The sequence below is a fragment of the Crotalus tigris genome, unplaced genomic scaffold (assembly GCF_016545835.1).
Source record: "Crotalus tigris isolate CLP2741 ecotype Arizona unplaced genomic scaffold, ASM1654583v1 scf7180000017601.7605149639:7615979, whole genome shotgun sequence".
Lineage (NCBI taxonomy): Eukaryota > Metazoa > Chordata > Lepidosauria > Squamata > Viperidae > Crotalus > Crotalus tigris.
Genome location: NW_024096505.1, coordinates 4008918 through 4031922, shown reverse-complemented (window position 1 = coordinate 4031922; position 23005 = coordinate 4008918). Strand labels below are relative to the sequence as shown.

The following is a 23005-nucleotide window of genomic DNA, read 5'->3' as shown; positions in this document are numbered from 1 at the left end:
AAACTTAAGGTTAAGTAAGATAATATATGTGAAATGACCGAAAGTCCTCAGGAGATACAAAAACTAAGTATTATGATTGATTGTAGAGTCAGCTAGATTTTCAGATGGTATTTGGCATTTTTATCTACTTACAGAATCCTTTCTAAGAACCAGGGATAGGCAGAAGTCTGATGGTGTTAAAAGTATCATTGCAGGATTTAAACTGTTCCAAGTAAAGCCATCTTTTGTAATTGATTGATGGTGATTTTTGGTAATGCCAATGGTGTTCAAGTAGTGCTCCGTTGATTTGGAATTGCACCCAAGGTGTCTGTTACTATTAATTCTAGCTCTACTTTCTTTTGCCACAGTCATTCTATGTCTATTTGCAGGTCTTTGTATTTTGTGATTTTTCTCCAGCTCTTTCTCTTTTCATATTGATGAAAGGTGTTATCTCTACTTTTTAAATATTTTATATTAAAATTTTAAATATAATAAAATTATAAAAAATAAAGGAAAATAAAAAATAGAATATAGAACAAAGGAAAAAGAAAAAAAGAAAAATACAGAATTTTCACGTCTATTCTTGTTTCTAACCTTTTTAAATCCTAAATCCATAGATCATCAATTCATTACTTTTTTCCTTCAGCAAAAGGAACATGTACAGTTTCCAGTCTTCCAAAAAGGGATTTTTCATTTTTTCCATGACAAACATTTTTATATGCTTCTTAGTGGAAAAGTAGTTTTAAAAATTTGTTGTTGTTCAGTTACTAAGTCATATCTGACTCTTCGTGACCCATGGACCATAGCATGCCAGCCCCCCTCCCCGTCCTCCAATGTCTTGCTGAGTAGGCCCAAAGTCATGCCTGCTGCTCTGATGATGCTATCTAACCATCACATCCTCTGCTGTCCCTTCTCCTTTTGCCTTCAATATTCCCCAACATCAGATTTTTTTCAATGAGTCATTTCTTCTCATTTGGTGGGCAAAGTATTTGAGCTTCAAATTAAGTACCTGTCCTTCCAAAAGACAGCCAGGATCAATTTCCTTTAGGATTGACTAATTTGATCTCCTTGCAGTCCAAGAGACTCTCAAGAGCCTTCTCCAGCAGTACAGTTAAAAAGCATCAATTCTTAATCAATCAGCCTTCCTTATGGTCCAACAGGCTTTTAAAATAGTCATGAATTAAAGTAAATTGCAGATTTTGTCTTTCTGTTTTTTAAGAGTTTCATGATATAAAGTCAGTTCATCATGTGAAAAAAACACAAAAATAGCAGATATGCTCAAGGATTTTGTTTAGTCTGCATTTTGAAGTAAACCAATTCAGTCTGAATCTCATATGCTTATGGTTTTGATTTTGCAATTCTTCAAATTTTGAAAATAGTGTTAAACTCAAAATGAGCATTAAAATCTGCACTTAGGATAAGATCATTTGGGACTTTTGGGGAAAAATACCTTTAAGTACTTATGTGTGTGTGCATTGTACAGATTGGAAAAAAAGGAATTAACTGATTAATATGAAATAGTATGGAAACAATTAAAAATTAAAAACAGAATTGACTAGACTTTGGATAGGAATAGATCTAAAATGGAAACAGACTGCTTCTATTGTACTCTAATCCAGACCATTTATTCTCTTTAATTGAAGTCTGAAGTGAATGGACTAGAAATATGATAAAGATAAAAGATTAATGAAATAGAGGATAGCAGAAGACAAGGCACTTTAGATTAAAATTAAGAAATTGATAACCACGAGCAAAATATCCATGTAGTAAGCAGAAAAGAGAGATCAGAGGCTCTGAGTCCTCATTAAAAGTAAGGAGAAAATAAAGCTTGAAGTTAAACTGCAGAAAGTGAATAAATCTTGTTGTTTTTTTCAGTATTCTATTCTTGCCTGTATAACTCATTCATCTACATACAATGATAAACATGGTAGGTAAGTGGGGCCATGAAACTGTCTTCTCCATGGAACTGGGAGGTTCAGATTAGTATCTGTGTAGCATTGGAAGATATAAAATGATACAGAACTGAAATGCTCAAATTTAAAAGTACATGATAAGATAAGATCTGATAAGATCTCTATAACCTGCTTTTAACCTGGCACATGGCTCTGATTTAATGGAATGGAAAGTTTAGCTCTTTGCCAAACTAAACCCTGTTGAAAATTGCTATCTTAAGAAGGCAGGTAATAGTTATGCAGCATGAACAGGGTCAAAGGTGAGAGAGAAAGAGATGGAAAATACCAATCTCTCTTTTGGAAGCTAGTTGTGTTAATGAAGATCCACTGTGATGATGTTTGAATTCAAGGAAGTTGGGAATCAGTTCCTGGCAGGAGAGATGCCAAACTTCTTAGCATTTTGTAGCTCAGGAAATGTCAGTCATTTTTTAAAAAATGAATACAGCAGTTCATGGAGATTCTTTGCATAAAATAATTTTTATTCCATTGACTTTGTTAGAATTATTCTTAAATAAAATAACTTATGTAGGATTTGATACAATTTTTCTTTAAAAATGATTGTGATTCCCAAACCATCAAACACAGTAAAAAAAATTTCAGACAAACAAAAACAGTAAAACATACCAGACTTTTATGATCAACAAGCAACTGTAGCTATATGTAAGCTTTTTTTGGCATAAGTCTGGCTATAACTATATTTCTAAATGTTTAAGCCAGTAGTATACCTAACTCAAGCCTATTCATCAAAAGAAAATAATTGATGATGACAGACTGTGCGTGCAGCATCAACATGATTTGCTAGTTAAATACTCTGTGCCTAGAATCCCCGTTTAGTGTAAAATATAGTTTTATGTATCACTTTTATATGGCCTTTTAGAAAGATCTCTCTGAAAGTACCTATATTCCAAATCTGAATTTAAACCTACAGTATTCAAAGTCTATCTTTAGTAGCTGGTAAAGGAAAAGTAGGGACACATTTCTAGAGATGTATGAAGCCTAGATTATTTTTAATGAGGAGGATATTTAAAACATTGAAATCAATATGGTAAGAATATTCTTGCAGAATAAACCTTCCTAAAGTTAATTGCAATTATCTGAAACACAAGTTGTTGAGCCTACCACTGAGCAACACAAAAACTCAGGATACATTTCCTGGTGTATAACATTCCATCTTGATTATTTGTCTTCTCTGGGAATTGGATTTTTTGTTTTTTTGTTTTTTGGGAGGAGAGATGACTGGGAAGAATGTTAGTGCTTCTAAAAGTCATTGAGCTGTTACATCTTATGGTTTATTGGTCATACTAGTTAAATAGGAAGTAAAACTGTCATAGAAAAACCCACAATTAATAACATTTTCATGTCCCTTTCCTGCAAATACATTGAATGCACATGGAGGTGTAGTCTCATATAACACTTACTCATCTTAAAACTCATTTTTACCAATGCCCCAGTCCTCGCGTCAGAAGTTATAGGAACTACATCAACTTGATTCCAACATTCTGATTCCCCAGCTTTGTGAGTTTCAAGAAACATTTCCCACATAGACATGCATTATTTATACCATATAAACCATAGAAGATAGTTAGAGGCAGGAAAGTCAAATCCACTCTCTCTTTTCTCTGTATGTCACGATCTCAGAAAGGGGGTGCATCTGACAATTCATGACAGAATTTTAATTTTAAAAAGTTTTTTTTTTTTATCTTACCTCAAAATTGGATTGGAGAACACATAGACCCACCATGTGTTAGTGGCATTGAAAAGATTCCGAAATGGACCCACATTTATAGAAGTGGCTGGAATGCCCAGTGTTACGACAGAGAAATAGGAATAAACAAAGCAGAGGTTTGGAAAGAATGTGATCTTTCATGCTTCCAGGCATAAGTCAGTCAAAATTGGGAGGAAGGAGGTGGAGGGGGGGGAGATTGTTTCAGAGGAGACATTTACTACGTGCTTCAGGGTCTTTTCCTCTTGTACAGCTAGTATAGGCAACTGTCATTGCACTGGAAATGAACATCCAATAATCATGACAGTATAGCATTCCCTGCAACCCTCCTTTAATCTGATAAAAATGGCAGAGAGAAGAAGGGGAATTCTTTATATGCATTTCTTTGGGTTTTAAGTTATAAACAACAGGAATTCAGGATCATGTGAGAAGAAAGATGATGAAAGAAACAGAATGCAGGAAGTCAGGGGAATACAAGAGGCCAGGATCGGATGGGATCCATTCCAGGACATGAAAGGAAGTGACTAAACTGATACATGAATGTTACCTAATAAAGAAACACAAATGGAGAGAGGAAGACACCAAGGACTGGTGAGATGCTATTCTAATACTTAAATGTTTATAGGTCAAAATCCAGAAATGCATAGATTTAGAACACTGGTAATAGAAAAGAGATTGCTTTGAAATATGGTGAGAAAAAAAAGCCTCTGGACTACTGGGATGAGAAAGACTGACAGAGAATAAGGCAATTATCTTTGTAGGTCTTGCGGGGACAGGCTGTTGGTCCTTGGGAGGTTTTTTAAAATTTGTAAGAGAGAGCCTGGAGCTACAGCACTCAAAGTGCTATCCAGGGAAACTGCTTTGTCTTGTCTTGGAAATTCACAATTTTTCAGCCAACTTGTCACATACCTCAAAAAATTAACATGGGCTGATTCATAGCCCTCAAGGGTCTCAGACTCAACAAAACTTCTTTGAAGCTCAGCCTGACAACATCTGGAATCAGAGTTTAAGAAATGAGGGCAACTTTTTCCTTCTTGACAGACATCACTTCCTAAGGCAATGTAAGATTTACAAAATTAGGCATGCTTAATAATGACATTAAAAGGAAAGGGGCTTCTTTTAAAAAGTTTTTCTATGTTTATTTTTAAACTTGTTTCATGATATTGTGCTAACAAGCTATAGAGAAATTGAAATGCAGGAGTTTCTATGAACACCTCAATAGTTATATACCAAGGACTATATGAACATTGACATTTACTTTCATTCATCTAGTTCTAGATTATCTACAGACTGGCAGAAGATCTCTAGGCATTGCACTCCAGTCTGCTACAGGCCTATTTTGAAAAGCCAGGAATTTGAACCCATCATATTTTGCATGCACAGCAGGGATATCTATAGTCTTTGTCCAGTAAGGAAAAAAATTATTAGTTTCTCCATAATAATTAACACACACACCCTTTACAAAGAAATTTGTAATTTTGGTAATTTATTTATTTATTTATTTATTTTCAAATATTTATATGCCGCCCAATCCCAAAGGACTCAGGGCGGCGTACAAAGTTAAAACAACAAAATAATACAGTCATACCGCGAGTCCGATCATATCCCGGCCTCCCGGGGACATCAGCCCCAGGCCTGCCGGAACTGGAGAGTTTTAACGGCTTTCTTAAAGGCCGGCAGGGTGGGAGTAGTTCGAACCTCGGGGGGAAGTTGATTCCACCAGGTCGGAGCCACCACAGAAAAGGCCCTTCCCCGAGGGCCCGCCAGCCGACATTGTCTGGCCAACGGGACCTGAAGGAGGCCCAATCTATGGGACCTCACCGGTCTCTGGGAGCTGTGCGGCAGAATGCGGTCCTGTAAGTAACCTGGCCCTATGCCATGAAGGGCTTTAAAGGTGATAACCAACACTTTGAATTACGTCCGGAGACCCACAGGAAGCCAGTGCAGCTCGCGGAGGATAGGTGACACATGGGCGTACCTTGGCGCGCCCACACTCGCTCTCGCGGCTGCGTTCTGAACCAACTGCAGCCTCCGAACGCCCTTCAAGGGTAGCCCCATGTAGAGTGCGTTACAGTAATCCAGTCTTGAGGTGACAAGGGCATGAGTGACTGTGAGTAAAGCCTCCCGGTCCAAATAAGGCCGCAACTGGTGCACTAGGCGAACCTGTGCAAAGGTCCCCCTGGCCACAGCCGATAGATGGTAGATGTTCCAGATTTAGCTGTGAGTCCAGGAGGACACCCAAGTTGCGTGCCTGCACTGAGGGAGGTAAATTTGCCCCCCCCCAGGACTAAAGATGGACCATCCAGTTGGCCTTTGGGAGGCAAGACCCAGAGCCACTCGGTCTTGTCAGGGTTGAGTCTAAGCCTGTTCACCCCCATCCAGATCCTCACATCTTCCAGGCACCGGCACATCATGTCGACTCCTTCACTGAAAGGACACGGGGTGGAGATATATAATTGGGTATCATCCGCGTACTGATGATACCTCACCCCGTGTCGCCGAATGATCTCACCCAGCGGTTTCATGTAGATGTTAAAAAGGAGGGGGGACAGGACCGAGCCCTGAGGCACCCCATGATCGAGGCGCCTAGGGGTTGATCTCTGTCCGCCCGCCAACACCGACTGCGACCTGTCAGAGAGGTAGGAGGAGAACCACCGCAATACGGTGCTGCCCACCCCCACCTCTCCGAGACAACGCAGAAGGATACCATGGTCGATGGTATCGAAAGCCGCTGAGAGGTCAAGAAGCACCAGGATAGAGGAATAACCCCTATCCCGGGCTCGCCAGGGTCATCGGTCAGTGCGACCAAAGCAGTCTCAGTGCTGTAGCCGGGCCTGAAACCAGATTGAAAAGGGTCCATATAATTGGTTTCATCCAAGGATCGCAAAAGTTGAGATGCCACCACCTTCTCTACAACCTTCCCCACAAAGGGGAGGTTGGAGACGGGACGAAAGTTCTTCAAAACAGCTGGGTCCAGGGAAGGCTTCTTGAGGAGGGGCCTCACCACCGCTTCCTTTAAAGGTTGCGGGAAAGACCCCTGCATCAAGGAGGCATTGATTATCGCCTGGAGCCAGCCTCGTGTCACCTCCCTACTGGCAGAAACCAGCCAGGAGGGGCACGGGTCCAATAAACAGGTGGCGGCATTCATTGCCCTCACGGCATTGTCCACTTCATCAGGGGTCACAGGCTCAAACTCGCTCCAGATAACATGACTAAGACCAGCCCCTGGCAACTCGGCTGGCACTGCCCAGTCGGAGTCCAGGTCTCTCTGAATCTGAGCGATTTTGTCCGAAAGAAACTGAACAAACTCCTCAGCTCTCCCCTGCAAGGGTTCCTCTGCCTCCTCCACTTTAAGAAGGGAGCGGGTCACCCTAAACAAGGCGGCCGGGCGAGATTCTGCGGACGCAATAAATGCGGAAAAGTGAACACGCTTTGCCACCCTTATCGCCACTAAATAAGTCCTAAGATAGGGTCTTAATAGTGATCGGTCAGATTCAGATTATTACCTCTTCTTGAAAGATATTAATTAAATTCTTCGTCTGTTAACACAGTGAAAATTCCCTAGCTGTAGTTATTCCTAGCATAATATGTAGCTTTGAGAAAGTTACACAAATATTGAAAGCAAAATGTTCTAAGCTCTCTGTGGGTTCATATTGTACCACTTTCCAAGTTTTGGCCTTTCATTGATAAAGACATTTATGAATGATAGTCATATAAGAAACAACATCCTCTCACCCTCCCCCCCCCAAATATTTCTGATCCATACAGTGACTTGTTAATAGAGAATCACCCATGATCAGCTGAGTTTAGAGATTAAAGAAGAACAAGACCTGGGAAGAAGAGAGAAAAATTCATCCTTGTAAATTTCTGGGACATTTTTCTCTGTCCAAAATCTGGCAAGACAGTGAATTCTCTTGATTTGCTGTGTCATATATTAGTTTTTAAAATATTTTGTTTATGATGATTTTCACGTCATTCTGTCAGATACATTTCCTTTTTTATCTCTGCAATATTAGTTTCTCCAAAAAGTGTTTCTAATAAGCTGCTCTCTCCTTTTCTTTATTGTTCTTGTCTACAGCACTAAGATTTTGAATCTCCTTTTCCGGTTTATTATCTGGATATCTTGCACAGTGTGCATCATTGAGTGTGCATACTAACTTCGCAGTCATGCTTACAGAGAACTTCAATTCCTTTGGTTGTTTTGAGGTTCAGGAGTTGTATGTAAGCTGTTCAAGGAAGTAAAAATAAATGTTAATTTATTTTCAGCCTGCCAGCAGTTATTCAGTTATGGGTGCAAACATAAATATTCTTACTGACAAAACAGTAATGAATAAGCACTAATGAATAATTACACTGTTATCATGGGCTGGCAGAAATACCTACTACAAATTCATATTTGGTTTCCAGAAATGTTCTTTAAGTAGTTACACCAGGGACAAGTATGTTTCCCCCACCCCCTCTGTGCTTCATAAAAATGAACTACTTATTAAAGCTCTCTCCTGAAGCAAAACAATGGAACAACATAATACTATCATCAACAACTGCCAGAGTACAAAGGATGCGAGTTCAGAGGGTGTGTGTGGGTTTTTGTTTGTTTTTTTGGGAAGTTCAGGAAGTTTTGTTATTGGGAACTCCTCTTAACTTGCTCTTGCTTTATGCTACGTAACCTCTGTCTGCTTCTGGATATTGTGTCCTTTTTTGGTTCCATTTAATGCCTTCTGTATTTGCTAAGGGATAGGCCCTAGTGCTAGAGAGCTGAATTTGTGAATGACCTCCTGTTTTCCGCTGAGCTTTGAAATAGGAGAGGCTCATGATAAAAACAGCCTTGAAGAATTTTCAGGTTCAAAGATTTCTTTCTATGCACTTACAAAGCTGCCAGCTTTTCTTTTCTTTTTGACCCCACTATGTGTGAAGTATGATTTGTAAAAATCATGATCAAATGCTTATTTAAAATTTCGGGGGGGGGGGGCCGAATACAGAACAGATTGGGAGAGAATAAAGCTGGGAAATTAAAAGTAAATCAATAGATCAAGTTTGGTTTATTAATTAATTATTTTCTTGTCTTGCCTAATAAACATGAGAAAATTCAGAATTGTAAATAGGATTGATTTGTTAAAGCAAAGACTTATCACTTATATTGACACAGAAGCAGAAAACTATGCCACTACTTTCTGTTCACTTCATTGCATGTTGCCAGTGACAAATTTCATTTATAATATTCTTATTATATAATCATTTTTACCTATGTGGATGATATGCAATTTCCATGGTTTAGTTTTGGCATCTATTATCAGAATATCTTGGGGTGCATTTTAGACAGTAACTATTATCCCCCCTCCTCTCTCTCTTTAGGTCTGAAGAATAGGTAATGGAAACAACACAGATCAACATGTCACAAGCCTCACTAGTCAAGGGCAGCATCAGTGCTAAAATGAAGAGAAACAAACCTCGTGTGATGTCTAAAAGTGGTCACAGCAATATCAGGATTGACAAGGTAGATGGTATTTACCTGCTTTATCTTCAGGACCTGTGGACCACAGTTATTGACATGAAATGGAGATACAAACTTACATTATTTGCTGCTACTTTCATCATGACTTGGTTTCTGTTTGGCGTCATTTACTATGCCATTGCATTTCTTCATGGAGATCTGGAAGAGAGCAGATACTCTCAAAAACATGTCCCTTGTGTCATGAATGTAGATTCGCTAACTGGGGCATTTCTCTTTTCTTTGGAATCCCAAACAACCATTGGTTATGGCTTCCGGGTTATCACTGAAGAATGTCCTCATGCCATATTTCTCTTGGTGGCTCAGTTAGTTCTCACTACCTTGATTGAGATTTTCATTACTGGAACTTTCCTGGCCAAAATTGCTAGACCTAAAAAAAGAGCTGAGACCATTAAGTTCAGTCATTGTGCTGTCATAACCAAACACACTGGAGAGTTGTGCCTTGTAATCCGTGTAGCAAATATGAGAAAGAGCCTCCTGATTCAGTGCCAGCTAACTGGAAAACTTCTTCAGACCTATGAAACCAAAGAAGGAGAAAGGATTCTACTAAACCAAGCTAGCGTCAAATTCCATGTGGATTCATCATCAGAAAGCCCTTTCTTGATTCTACCTCTGACTTTTTACCACATTTTGGATGACAGCAGCCCTTTAAGTGACTTGACACCCCAAAATCTAAAGGAAAAGGATTTTGAACTCATTATCCTTTTGAATGCCACAGTGGAATCCACGAGTGCTGTATGCCAGAGCCGAACTTCATATATTCCAGAGGAAATTTTCTGGGGTTTTGAATTTCTGCCTGTGATTTCTCTTTCACAGAATGGAAAATACGTTGCAGATTTTAGTCAATTTGAGCTGATCAGAAGAAGCATTGACTGTACATTATATAGTACGGACCCTGAAAAGCAAAAATTGGAAGAGCAATATAGAAAGGAAGACCAGAGGGAGAGAGAACGCAGAACCATGTTGTTACAACAAAGTAATGTTTGATTACTCATCTATAACAAATTATACTAAATATAACATTTCTATCTGAAAGTCGGTTACTCAAACACTATGATTTTAACAGAATGCATCATTAATTCTTTTTCAGTTTTTGTGTAACATATGCCACAATTGTGGAAAATGGAGGTATGCTTTGGGAATATAGAAGCCTGTCTTAATATAAACAAGACTGTTATATTGTGACACACCAGAGTTCCAGACAGGGAATTTCACTGCACTATCTGGAACTGGATCCATGCCATATACTCGCATCTTTCTCCAGTGCTGAAATGGAGTGGAATGGTTAACATATTGACATTATGCTGCCAATAACTTTATGATTTGCATCACTGGTGATGAGCTGTGTGTTTTGTCCACAGGGTAGAATGTCAGTAGAGCTCTACTTCTTAACTCCTCTCATCCTTCTTGGCATTAGAGACAGGATGTGGTTAGCATGTTGATCTCCAGAGTTACACCATCTTCCTGTTGCTTAGTCTTTGATACATGACAAATGATTTTCAATGGTTATGCCTGAAGTTTGCTATATTGAACATTTTTTCCAGATACAAAAGTTTGATATTTTGAACATATTTCTTCAGATATAAAAATCTACATAGGTGTTTGTTTTAGATATAAATAGCAATTTTTAAAAGTTTATTGACAGGAAGCATTATGAACACTGGTACTTTGTACAGTGACACCATATGATGAAGACAGTTTGTGTGATTCTGCCAAATTTCTTTTGTGTGGATCTTAATTGCCATTTTCCTAAACTGACATTTTTTCCCCTGCCCAGTTTAAATTTATACATTATTGATAGGGCACAAGGTCAACATCATAAGGGAAGAACAGAGGAAGATCAAGCTTTGCTCTGAATTTTCTCATCAGCACATTATTGATCAAAAACTTAATAGGAATTCTCACATTTTTATTTGTACCCCACACTTATTATTTTTACAAGTAGATCAAGGTGAAAACCTGTCTAATATACCTTCCTTCTCCTATTGTCCCCTGAACAACAAATGTGTGAGTTGAGTTGGGCTGAGAGAGAGTGACTGGCCCAAAGTCACTCAGCTGGCTTTCATAACTAAGGCAGGACTTGAATTCACAATCTCCCACTTTCTAGCCTGGTGCCTTAACTATTGGACCAGACTGGCTCTTATATAAACAATAGTTTAAGGAAAGTGCCTGCTTGTGGTCATTTTGGATGAACAAGAAAGAACAAAATAAATGGCTCCAGAACCTTTTCCTTGAGTGCAAAGTCCTTTTTGCACAGATTTCCATTTACTCATCAATGCAAATTATCATATTGCCCCACAATGCTGTTCTCTCTCTCTCTCTCTCTCTCCCATAATTTGAAGAACAGATTTTAAAAAAATGTAAATGATAGAAGTAAAGGAAAGATCTTCAAAATTTAATATTGAAAGAGAAATTTAAAATTGAATTTGCTGCAGTGGAAACTTACTGCCTGTACAAACAAGCTTACTAAAAGCTATAATGAATGGGAACCAGGAAAGGATAGCATAAAGGAAGGATATAAGAGAAACATGTAGGCAAAATTGTTATCTGGGTCTTCAGAATGGGAAAAGGAGCTGTAAGAAAAGATAACTAGCAAAACAGGAAAGAACCTATCATTCTAAGAGGTCCAGAGCTCAAAACCAACAATTGAATATGTCTAATATTTTATATTACTAATGTACATGTGATGTATGATTTAGTATGTAGCAAGAAATAGGTAGGAGTGTAACCTCATAATACCTCAGCCAATGGAGAAAGAGGAGGGATGTGGCGGTTAGGACAGGGTTGTATAAAGAAAGGAATATTTTGGATTGAAACTTTGGAGAGAACCAAGCTTTGATAGCTTCTCTCCCCGCTTATTGCAATAAACGAAACAAAAGGCCTTCAACTGTGTCTTGGCTGGTTATTGGTCAGGCAAGCTTGCCTCTGGTCACAAAGGAAAATAGCCAGGAGCACATAACATAAAGATGGTGTTGAACACCACAGTCATTTAGAGGGAAATGCTAGTAACAATATTTTGCTTTTATGAAGTAACCTATTTTAAAAAGTTGTTTAGCTTTATTTTAGAGAACTGTTTAATGCTCTTAAATAAAGGATTTTGAAATAGTTATGGGCAATATTTCTTTGGACATGTCATCTGTGAATGTCCTGCTGTGCTATTAATAGGAATGTATACATGGTACAAGAAAATATGGAATAATTATTTCTTTGGCCTGGTAAAGTCATAAAGAATTTGCAGAAGTCTTTGATGTCTAACATAGAAATTGCTGCAGAGGTTTTTTTTTCCCCCTTCTGAATGTCATGCAAACATGTTTAGATTACTTACTTATTGTGTCATAATACTTAAGGATTAAGTTAGAATGGAAACATTTCCTTTTTAATTTTTTTGACATCACTGGTCATGTGTGAAAATATAATAAAATGTATTTTGCCCTAGTTTAATCTTTCCACTTAAGTTAGTAGGACAGGGTGCAATAACTCGTTGTTTAGAATTTGGAAATGGACATAGTTATAATTCAGCAACTAGGATTACTTAAGTTAAATGATTACTTATAATAACTGAGAACTTCTGCTGCTCAAAAATAATTCAGTAATAGTGTCTCAGTGGCATAGTGTGGCACATCCAATTGTAATGGTGAAGGCATTGAAGCCTCGTCTATCCTGATCATTCCCATGTACCATTGTAGAAAACTAGTCCAGCCCATGTTTACTTTCAGATGTGAACTGGATGTCTTAAGCTTATAAAGAAGACATAAAGCTTTCTGTCTTACTAACTTGAGACTGTTTACTAAAGGGGAATTATATGGGGCTGGAATAGTATAATAACTAGTGTACATACCCAGGCATCCTTTATGTGCTACTCTGGTCTGGCATGACAAAATTTTATCTAGAGGACACTATAGTCTAGTTTAGACATGGTTCCAGATATTTGCTACTGTTTATACAGACTCAGTTTTAAGCACAGCCTGAATCATTAATACAATGTAAATCTGAGACATGAAATTCTTAGTTTCAGATAACGCTGTATAATTTGTGCAGTAACTGCTAATGGGAAACTATGTACACAAATAACCTCTAGAGTGAGGTTGTGTTGAATTTAGGTGAACTTAGACAAAGAATTCATAAAGAGACGAAACTCTTCCTGCACTGATTCATTTTGGAACACGCAGTTAAAACACAGAAACTTTGAGCTCTCCTTGCCATGCAGTTTGGCTCAGCCACTTTAAAAATCTGCTCCAGAAGTTAGCGGTCCTCTTAGAATTACATGGTACATGTTATGTCCCGAGCCTTGCAAACGGCTCGGGCGTTTGCAGGCAGTCCCAGGCAGGTGCAAGGCTGCCCGGGACCAGACAGGCTGTCACCAGCGCCGTGCGCATGCACGGGTGCTGGCGTGGGAAAAGTAACACATTTACCTGGGAGTTGCCTATATAAGAGGCTGCGAGCGTTTGGGAAGCTAAGAAGCCATCTACTTGTAAGCTGAACGCAGAATAAAGAAAACTGAGAACTCCAACTGCTTCTCGTGTCTGCTTTGCGCCAAGGACTCAACACTGGCGACGAAGGTGGGATTGCCTTACACCGCCTGGAAAGGAAGAAGTGTAAGCTTACCCAAGTGAGTCCTGAGCGGCGGAACGGCGTCGACTCGGCAGCTACCCGCCAATCCAGTGCGCATTCGGGGGTAGGCTGGCTGATAGACCCGTCTCCTGAAGATGGCGAAAATCGGAAGGCTTTCGGAGTTCGACGTCTCACATCCAGAGCGGTGGGAGTCATACGTAGCCAGGGTGGAGAACTACTTCAAGGCAAACCAAGTGAGGGAAGAGAGCTTGAAGGCTGCCACCCTGCTTTGTGTTTGCGGTCAAGACGCCTTCGACATCGCAGAAAACCTTGCAGCACCTGTTCCAGTAGAGTCTGTCAGCTACGCAGATCTGAAGAAGCTACTGAAGGAGCACTTCCACCCCAAGATGTCCGTCATCGCATGGCGCCACACCTTCGAGCAGAGGGATCAACGGCCCGGTGAGTCGGCCAAAGAATTCATCGCCGCATTACGGAAGGCCGCCAAGCACTGCGAGTTCAAAGACCTCGAAGAACGACTGAGGGACCGATTCGTGTGCGGGTTAAGGCATCGAGATCTACAACAGAGACTTTTCGCTAAAGAAGAATTGTCCTACCAAGATGCCTTAAGGGAAGTCACCGCAGAAGAAGCAGCAGGCGGCGCTGTCAAGAACATGCGGCCGATCAGAAACAGTCCAGAGGTTGCATCCGTGCACCAGGAAGACATCCAAAGAAACTCCGAGGAGGATCCGGACGAGGAAGTCGACCGTCTCCACCCCACGACGGAAGAAAAACAGAAGGGAAGCTCTTCAGCTCCGCTCAAGTGCATCGGCTGTGGAGGTCGCCACAGGAGAACCGACTGCAAGTTCCGCTCCGCTACCTGCCGGGCATGCGGCAAACAAGGACACATTGCAGCTGTGTGTCTGGGCCGACGAAAGGTACAACCTCAGGAAGAACTGCGCCTGAAAGGTACCAGATTCCCCAGCCAGAATAGGGTAGGGTTTTGCGCTTCGCGAAGAAGCATCCTTAGGACAGGCACACACAAGCCCATTAAGAAAAAGCTGTCACTCAAGGTGAAGCTACAAGGGGTTCCATTATCTATGGAACTAGACACAGGGTCTGCCTTTTCAATTATCTCCTTGCATACATTTAGGAAGATTTGTTCCGATAGTGGAACTCAGGCCAAGTTAAGGCCTTCTGACATTGTGTTAACAGATTTTCAAAATTCAAGAGTGTGTGTTAAGGGGGAGGCCACCCTTAACGTGCAATACAAGAGTTTTGAAGGTCCACTAGACGTATTAGTAGTAGGGGTGAACGAACGAGTCTCATAGGACTCGATTGGTTTGAGGCCCTGGGGATACACGTCACAGGACTCAACAGTTTACAAACACTCGACCTACAGGAAGTCTGCAAAGAATTTGCAGATGTTTTCAGCCCCCAGCTGGGCACATTCAAAGGACCCCCTGTGTCCTTAAAGCTAGACCCCACTGTCACTCCCATTAGAATTAAAGCAAGAAGGGTCCCTTTTGCTTTAAAGAGTAAAATTGACACTGAGTTAGACAAACTGATTCAACAGGGAATCCTAGAACCTGTTGATTCCAGTCCTTGGGAGACCCCCATTGTCACGCCTCTAAAGGCAAATGGGGACATTCGCATTTGTGCTGACTACAAATGCACTCTGAATAAGGCATTGCAGCAACATGCCTATCCTGTTCCTGTGGTCAGTCATATTCTGGCCTCCCTCAAGGGGGGGCGCGTTTTTGCAAAGCTTGACCTAGCTCAAGCGTATCAACAGCTGCCTGTTGATGACGATGCTGCTATAGCTCAGACTATTGTGACCCACAGGGGAGCCTTTAAGGTAAAAAGGCTACAGTTTGGAGTGAATGTCGCTCCTGGGATTTTCCAAAGCGTAATGGAAAACACACTACGGGGCATACCGGGGGTTTGCCCCTACTTTGATGATGTCTTAATTGCAGGAGACTCCACACACATTCTAGCTGAAAGGCTAAGGGCTGTTCTGTTAAGGTTCAGGAAAACAGGCCTCAGGCTCAAAAAAGACAAATGCAAAATTGGGGTGCCTTCTACTGAATTTCTGGGATTCAAAATTGATGCTGCTGGAATTCACCCTGCTGAATCCAAACTAACTGCCATTTTAGAAGCACCTAGGCCAAAGTCCAAGGCCGAACTTCAGGCCTTCCTGGGTCTCCTGAATTTCTACAATTCTTTTCTTCCACATAAAGCTAGTGTAGCTGAGCCTCTTCACAGGCTACTAGACAAGCAAGCAGTGTGGCGGTGGTCACAGACGCATGAGGCCTGCTTTAACGAAGTCAAGGCCTTGCTCACTTCTAACAGTGTACTTGCACATTTCAACGAGTCTCTTCCTGTGTGCATCGCTGTGATGCGTCCCCTTACGGGGTTGGAGCTGTCCTGAGCCACCTCAGGTCTGATGGAACTCAGGTTCCTGTTGCATATTATTCAAGAACATTGTCTTCTGCCGAGCGCAACTACGCTCAGATAGACAGGGAGGCTCTGGCTGTTGTTGCGGGAATTAAAAAATTCCATGATTTTCTATATGGCAGGCATTTCACGGTCTTCACTGACCATAAGCCTCTGCTGGGACTGTTTACCACACGTAAGCAGACTCCCCAAATCATTTCCCCTAGAATGCTTAGGTGGTCTATTTTTTTGTCTCCATATGATTTTTCTTTACTCCACAAGCCTGGGAAAGAAATGGGCCATGCTGATGGCCTCAGTAGATTGCCTCTGCCAGTAGTAGAAGCTGACCCTGCGCCAGCTGTCAACATTCTATCAATCCAAGCCTTGCCCGAGCTCCCTCTTAGTGCCAGGGATGTTGCCGCTGAAACAGGTACAGATCACACACTTTCACGTGTCCGTTCCTGGGTTTTGTCTGGTTGGCCTGAGCACTGCCCTAGTCCTGAGTTTCAGAGTTTCTGGTTCAAAAGGAATGAGCTGTCCCTTTCTCAGGGTTGTTTGCTTTGGGGAAACAGAGTTGTCATTCCCTCCTCAATGAGGACTAGGGTCTTGGAATCCCTCCATGAGGGTCATCCTGGCATTGTTCGTATGAAGGCTCTTGCTCGCAGCCACTTATGGTGGCCTGGTTTAGATAAAAATATTGAGGCTAAGGTGCATGCATGCCACCTGTGCCAATGATCTCGCCCAGAGATGCCCCAAGCTCCCGTGCACAGATGGGAGGAAACACAGTCCCCATGGTCTAGGGTGCACATTGACTACGCTGGGCCCTTTCAGGGCCAGTTCTTCTTGGTCCTTGTTGACAGCCACTCGAAATGGCTTGAGGTTGTACCTGTCTCATCCACCACCACTGCAAAGACTATTCAGGTACTGAGGGGGATTTTTGCTGCACACGGGCTGCCAGATGTCATTGTGTCCGACAACGGCCCTCAATTCACTTCCTCCGAATTCCAAGCTTTTTTACAGGCTAACATGATTCGTCATGCCACATCTGCACCCTTCCACCCGTCCACCAACGGTATGGCTGAACGCATGGTGCGCATCACAAAGGACGCCTTGAAAAGACTCACCTACGGGGACTGGCATCACAGGTTGGCTGACTTTCTCCTTTCTTATCGCACCACACCATCCACTTCTACGGGGAGAAGTCCAGCTGAACTTCGTTGGGGGCGTCAACTTACTACTAAACTTGACCGGTTGCATCCGGACAGACTGCCTTCATCTACCTCACATCCTAGGGCACCTAGACAACTACTTGAGGGTGCCCCGGTCTGGACTCGCAATTACGGGCCTGGTCATACATGGGTCCCCGCTTCTGTCTCCAGGGTCACGGGTCCTCTATCCTACGAGGTAGCTCTGGACAACGGTCGTGTCCTGCGCAGGCACATCGACCAACTCCGCCCTAGGCGGCATCTTCCAGCTGAGACTCCTGGGTCTTTTCCAGGGGGGAGGGGGACCCTTTGGAGCAAAGGGAAGGGCACGAGCTGCTGCCCATCTCCACTGATGGAGCCACAAACGGCCCATTCCAGGGTTCCGCGAGAGCTCCGAACAAGAATTCTATGAGCCTACCCAACTACCAGGCATCCACGCCTACTCCAGCCAGGGAGTCACCCCGGGGGCATACTCACTTTCCACACACATCACACAGCACTCCAGTCACGGAGGATACCCGGGGGCATCCCAACAAATCATTCCCCGCAAGAGAGCTGGCACACAATTCCCAAGGTTGGCCTGACCTTACCCCAAATCCTACAGGGGGTCAAACATACAGGGAGGTGGTCGAGGAACCAAGTCCCGACTACAACACCTCTAGCCCAAATCAGGGAGTAACTGAGTTTTGGGAAAGTACAGAAACCCACACAAGCCCGGACACAGAACGGGGTTCAGGGAATGGACAGCCTCCTGACAGGTCTTGGACGGACCTAGGAGGTTCAACAGAGACGCCCAGCAGTGGCTATCACTTCAGGGGGCCCGAGGGTCTACAGCTAGGCAGGTCAACCAGGTCACAAAGTGACAGAAGCCCTGGCCTGACGAGCCCGGTGGGCGAGCAAGCAGGCCAGGCATCAGGGCACAGCTCTTGAAAGGCACCAAGACAAAATAAGGAGAACAGGCTCACATCTCCCTCCAGTCAGGGAACTCCTACTAGTAACCCAGAGCTGAGAAGGTCACAGAGAGCAAAGAAATCTCCTAAGTACCTAGAGGATTATATAACATTGCTGGCAAAGCAAAAGCCAGCCAACAGTGGAAGCACTGGGGAGCGGAACGCTGTATAGAACAAATGATTATATGTTGGTAGTAGTTTCAGCCCGGGGGAAAGGGGTGTTATGTCCCGAGCCTTGCAAACGGCTCGGGCGTTTGCAGGCAGTCCCGGGCAGGTGCAAGGCTGCCCAGGACCAGACAGGCTGTCGCCAGCGCCGTGCGCATGCGCGGGTGCTGGCGCGGGAAAAGTAACACATTTACCTGGGAGTTGCCTATATAAGAGGCTGCGAGCGTTTGGGAAGCTAAGAAGCCATCTACTTGTAAGCTGAACGCAGAATAAAGAAAACTGAGAACTCCAACTGCTTCTCGTGTCTGCTTTGCGCCAAGGACTCAACAGTACATGGTCCTCATGAAGCATGATGGCAATTGTCTTTTCTCTTCTCCTTTCTACGCAACATAAACTCTGCTAGATCAGCAGCATTTTCCATGTGATAGGAATCCTGTAATTCATGAAATGCCTTCCCTAGAACCAATCCTTTCTTTTTTAGAGGTATTTGAATTGGTCATAGCCATTACTTTCTGAGTCATTTCTCTTAATGGATATCAAATCTGTATGCTTATTAAATTTAGTTAACAGGAAAAATAAAACCCATGCTGAAATGACCATGATAATATCCTTTAGTTCGGGATGCCTTCTGCAAATTCCCATTTAAAATAACTGCAGAGATAAATTCCATTAAGGCAATCTAAAAGAGGAAGCGTGAACACTAATTATTATTCATGAATTATTCTTCATTTCTGACTGAACCCATCCCATGCTTGAGTAATTGTTCTTTCATTGAAGGAAAAGTTGAATTGCATTCAATAATGGATTAAATAAATGTGGATAAAATAGGCTGCCTAAAAAGAGACTATCAAGGGCAAGTTAAAGCATTAAATTTGTCATGAGTTCTCATTGTGAAGTGAATCAATAGTTGAATTTGGAAAGAAAGATGGAAATGGCTAAAAGAAATTATAGCTTTAATAAGAGTCCAACTGAATATATAGGGTTCAGAAATCTAGCTTTTAGGTCTAGGCCGAACGAGGTGCCTGTAAATGTTTTATAGTTTTTTTCATGTTTTACAAAGTGTCTGTATCTCAAAAAGCTTTTTGAAATTGAAATTCTGACATATTGCTGCTGGCTTCTGACCTACATTTGTTTGTGTCAGACTTTGCAGGGTTGCTCTTTGTAGTCCTCAGCAGTCAAAGTAACGTGTCAGAAAAACAAAGGGCAAGAAAACAGAGCCAGTTGGCTCCTTAGCCCTTAGTTGCTTAATAACTTCCTAGAAGAAAGAAGGTATTTCTCCACCCTTCCTCTTTAATGTCCTTTAAATATTGTATTCCTACTTGCTACACAAATAGCCTGTGGTCTCTAGGAGTGTCTGGAAGTCTGAAACATTTTAAAGGCCTTTATTCATTCTTCCAGAAATTCCATAGAACATCACTCATAGAAAAGCTTATAATGAATACAGGATGTGTACACTATACCACTAAGGCCTAGCTAAATAAACTTGAAAGAAAGATCAAAACATGGAAAATAGAGACATTTATATTGAGTAATATTCATGTTCACTGGGTGTGTGTCACAAAGTATAGCTATACATCAGATGAGATAAATGACAGAGAAACACCATGGAAACTTGGAAAACTATCTGAATTATTAGATATTGATCAGGATTCTTTTCTTATATTTTTGATTTGGCTATATTTCTGATTTTTAATTTTTGGGCTATTTGTTAATGAATGCTTTTATGTATTCATTATGCACAAATTTTCCAGGGTAGGACCTTATGTTGCCAAAATGGCATCATTTCCATACAAAATAGAGATATCAACAGAATGGGGAGAATCCTCACATTTATTGAAGAAAAAGAAAACCCAACAACAGAAAAGTTAGGAAAATTAAAAATCTAATGGGATAATTTACTTCTAATATTTAAGAAAAAGCAGCTACTTATTCAAAAATAAATAATCTGCTAGGAGCCACATCCCCTGCACATCTGGAAGGCAATAGTTGGGTGAAACTGCATTACTGAATTCACCTTTTTTAAAGAAAGAGTTACTACTTGCTTTGCTTTGATCTTTTAATCGCTTTGCTTGATGTTCCAGGGTTCCCGATGTCACTACAGGTAAGTCTATGGAGATTCTCAGTCATCCAGGTCATGGTTGTCTCAAGGGTGCTTGTTCAGGAGGCAACTGGACTTTCTTGTTTTTCTTTGAAGATGATTTGCTACTCATCCAAAAAGCTTCTTCAGCTTTAAAGAAATCACTACAGGAGGTCCTCAACTTACGATCATTCATTTAGTGACCATTCAAAGTTACAATGGCATTAATAAAAAGTGGCTTACAACCATTTTTCAAACTTATAACTAGTACAGCATCCCCATAGCCACGTGATCAAAATTCAAACACTTGGCAACCGGCATGTATTTATGATGGTTGCAGTTTCCCATGGTCATGTGATCACCTTTTGTGACCTTCTATAAGCAAAGGCAATGGGGAACTTAGATTCACTTAATAACCATGTTACTAATTTAACAACTGTTGTGATTCACTTAACAACTATACCAAGGAAAATCACATTATAGGAAAAAAGTCACTTAACAATTTTCTTACTTAGCAACAGAAACTTTGGACTCAGTTGTAGTGGTAGGTTGAAGATTACCTGTACTTCATATTTGGTAACTGCAAGTTGTTAAAGAGATGGTAAATGAAGTAAACTTTTCATTATTTAATGCTATATTTTTCTTACTACAGTTAATAATGTGAAGATGAAACTTTCCATAATAAAATCTTGTATGGAGATTGGATATATTTAGCAGAATTATCAACTTGTTTTTGTTCTTCAAAGAACTATGGATCACTCTAAAAATTAAAAAAAAAACCTATTAAAGCAAATTGTAAGAATATTTATGACATGGAAATTCTGAAATACGAGCATTTTCCTGTGTCAAGAAAATGCTATATTATCCCCCAAAAGAGCCACAAACCTCAGCTTTGCAGGTAGGACAAATATGAAATCTGCATCATGATGTCATGATACAGAATCATCTCCTTTCACACACTGATATGTAAGTGTGGAGACTGAATCATGATGTCACAATGGGCATTTAATAATTTTGAAAAAAAAATGGTTTGATGTGGACATCCTTCTTCAGGAAATTGAAAATCGGGACTTGGGAAAAATGGAAAATTGAAATTTTCTGCCTTCTTAAACCACCTGTACATGAGAATTTATTTATATACAGTATATATTTATTTATTTACTTAGGTTATTTATAGGTGTCAGGATGCCACAGTAAATGTTCAGCTCCATTCAGTTGCCCTGACTCCACCCTAGTAAAAGGGATTTCAGGGTTGTAAAAAGAAAAAAAATATTTACCTACATGACTTATATGTTCACTTACGTCATATAATAACTCTAGGTGGCTCACAATAAAAACATGGTTAAAAACAAAAGCACCCTTCCCTGACCAAACATCCTTGCAGCTCAACCCCCATCCTTGCCCATTCCTTGGAGGAAGAATCAGATCTTCACAGACCTCCAGAAGGCTAAAAGGATAGGGATCCCTCAGATATCAGGTAGGAAGCTGTTCCAAAGGGATGGAGCTGCTACTGAGGAGGTGTGCCTATAGTCCCATGTAGAGTGCCTGATCTACCTATTATGGCTGACAATAGTAGATTGTCAGCCATAATAGGTAGACAATAGTAGATTTCACTGGCCTTGAAATTCTGGCTTTACTCCACCTGCTACTTCCTAGACTTTGGCTATCTTATGAAGTTCTTCATAGCAAGTTGAATTACTCACCTTTTTTTTTCTTGAGCTCAAATGTGCACGATAAGGAATATGATATGAATGTTGTTTTATTCAGTTTACATGGCCATACATGTGAAGTAATTTTGAGTAGTTCAAAACATCAATAGAATAAAAAGTGAGAAATATAAATATAACAAACAAAAAAGCAAATAACAAGGGCAAGTAACGAAAACCCAACCATAATAAGCTGACAGTAACTCACAGGCTCAACTAATTTGTTGATGGGATGAGATGAAGGATTGGCAATTTATGTTATTTTCCTCTTCTGTGGATTGGAGATAAGGAGTGGGTCGATGACCTTCTTTGTTTCTTGCTCCCAGCGTTTTGAGATTGTCAGTGATGAGGGTGACTGTCAAATAAAATTGTTTATTCATCTGGTCGGTGAAACTTGCAGCACTGTGGAAGAGACATTGATGAGGCAACAAAAATGGAAATAGCTTCTCGTCTTCTGCTTCATTGTAGATACTCATCCTTTCTATATAAGGGAAACGGATACAAAGACTTCCTTTGTCTTCCTTTCCCTTCCTTATCTGTCAAATTACCTCTCTGCTTGCCTAATTTGCATACTGCTTTTGTTTCACTTCTTTTTCTGTTCTCTCCTTCCAGTACAAGTATGTCTTCTGCTCATCCTATCTCTATCAAATATTTTTTCTTCTTTATCTGATAGAAGGAAAGATGTGTATGAATCATAAAATCACAGACCTGTACAAATTTGAGGGAAGTCAACTCCCCAGAGAAGGAAATATTAA

At 41.0% G+C, this 23005-nt stretch overlaps 1 protein-coding gene and 2 long non-coding RNA genes across 5 annotated transcripts in view; 1 reads left to right on the top strand and 2 right to left on the bottom strand.

The window, feature by feature from the left end:
• Nucleotides 1-3675, bottom strand: part of LOC120320252 — a 21819-nt gene extending 18144 nt beyond the window's left edge. The window contains exon 1 of the long non-coding RNA XR_005559935.1: nt 3637-3675. This is a non-coding gene — a long non-coding RNA (uncharacterized LOC120320252). The remainder of the gene's footprint in view (nt 1-3636) is intronic.
• Nucleotides 1-12044, top strand: part of KCNJ15 (potassium inwardly rectifying channel subfamily J member 15) — a 25636-nt gene extending 13592 nt beyond the window's left edge. For 2 of the 3 annotated variants that reach the window (XM_039369782.1, XM_039369773.1), the window contains exon 2: nt 9007-12044. In XM_039369782.1, the coding sequence (XP_039225716.1) occupies nt 9023-10150 (1128 nt within the window). In that variant the 5' untranslated portion in view covers nt 9007-9022 and the 3' untranslated portion in view covers nt 10151-12044. Of the gene's footprint in view, nt 1-3985; nt 4246-9006 lie in introns of those variants that run through there. The other variant, XM_039369790.1, reaches the window with a different exon arrangement.
• LOC120320249 lies at nt 7148-23005 on the bottom strand. The gene is made up of 3 exons (XR_005559934.1): nt 22459-23005; nt 9226-9304; nt 7148-7880 (listed from the first exon to the last, which is right to left on the bottom strand). It is a non-coding gene; the product is annotated as an uncharacterized LOC120320249 (long non-coding RNA).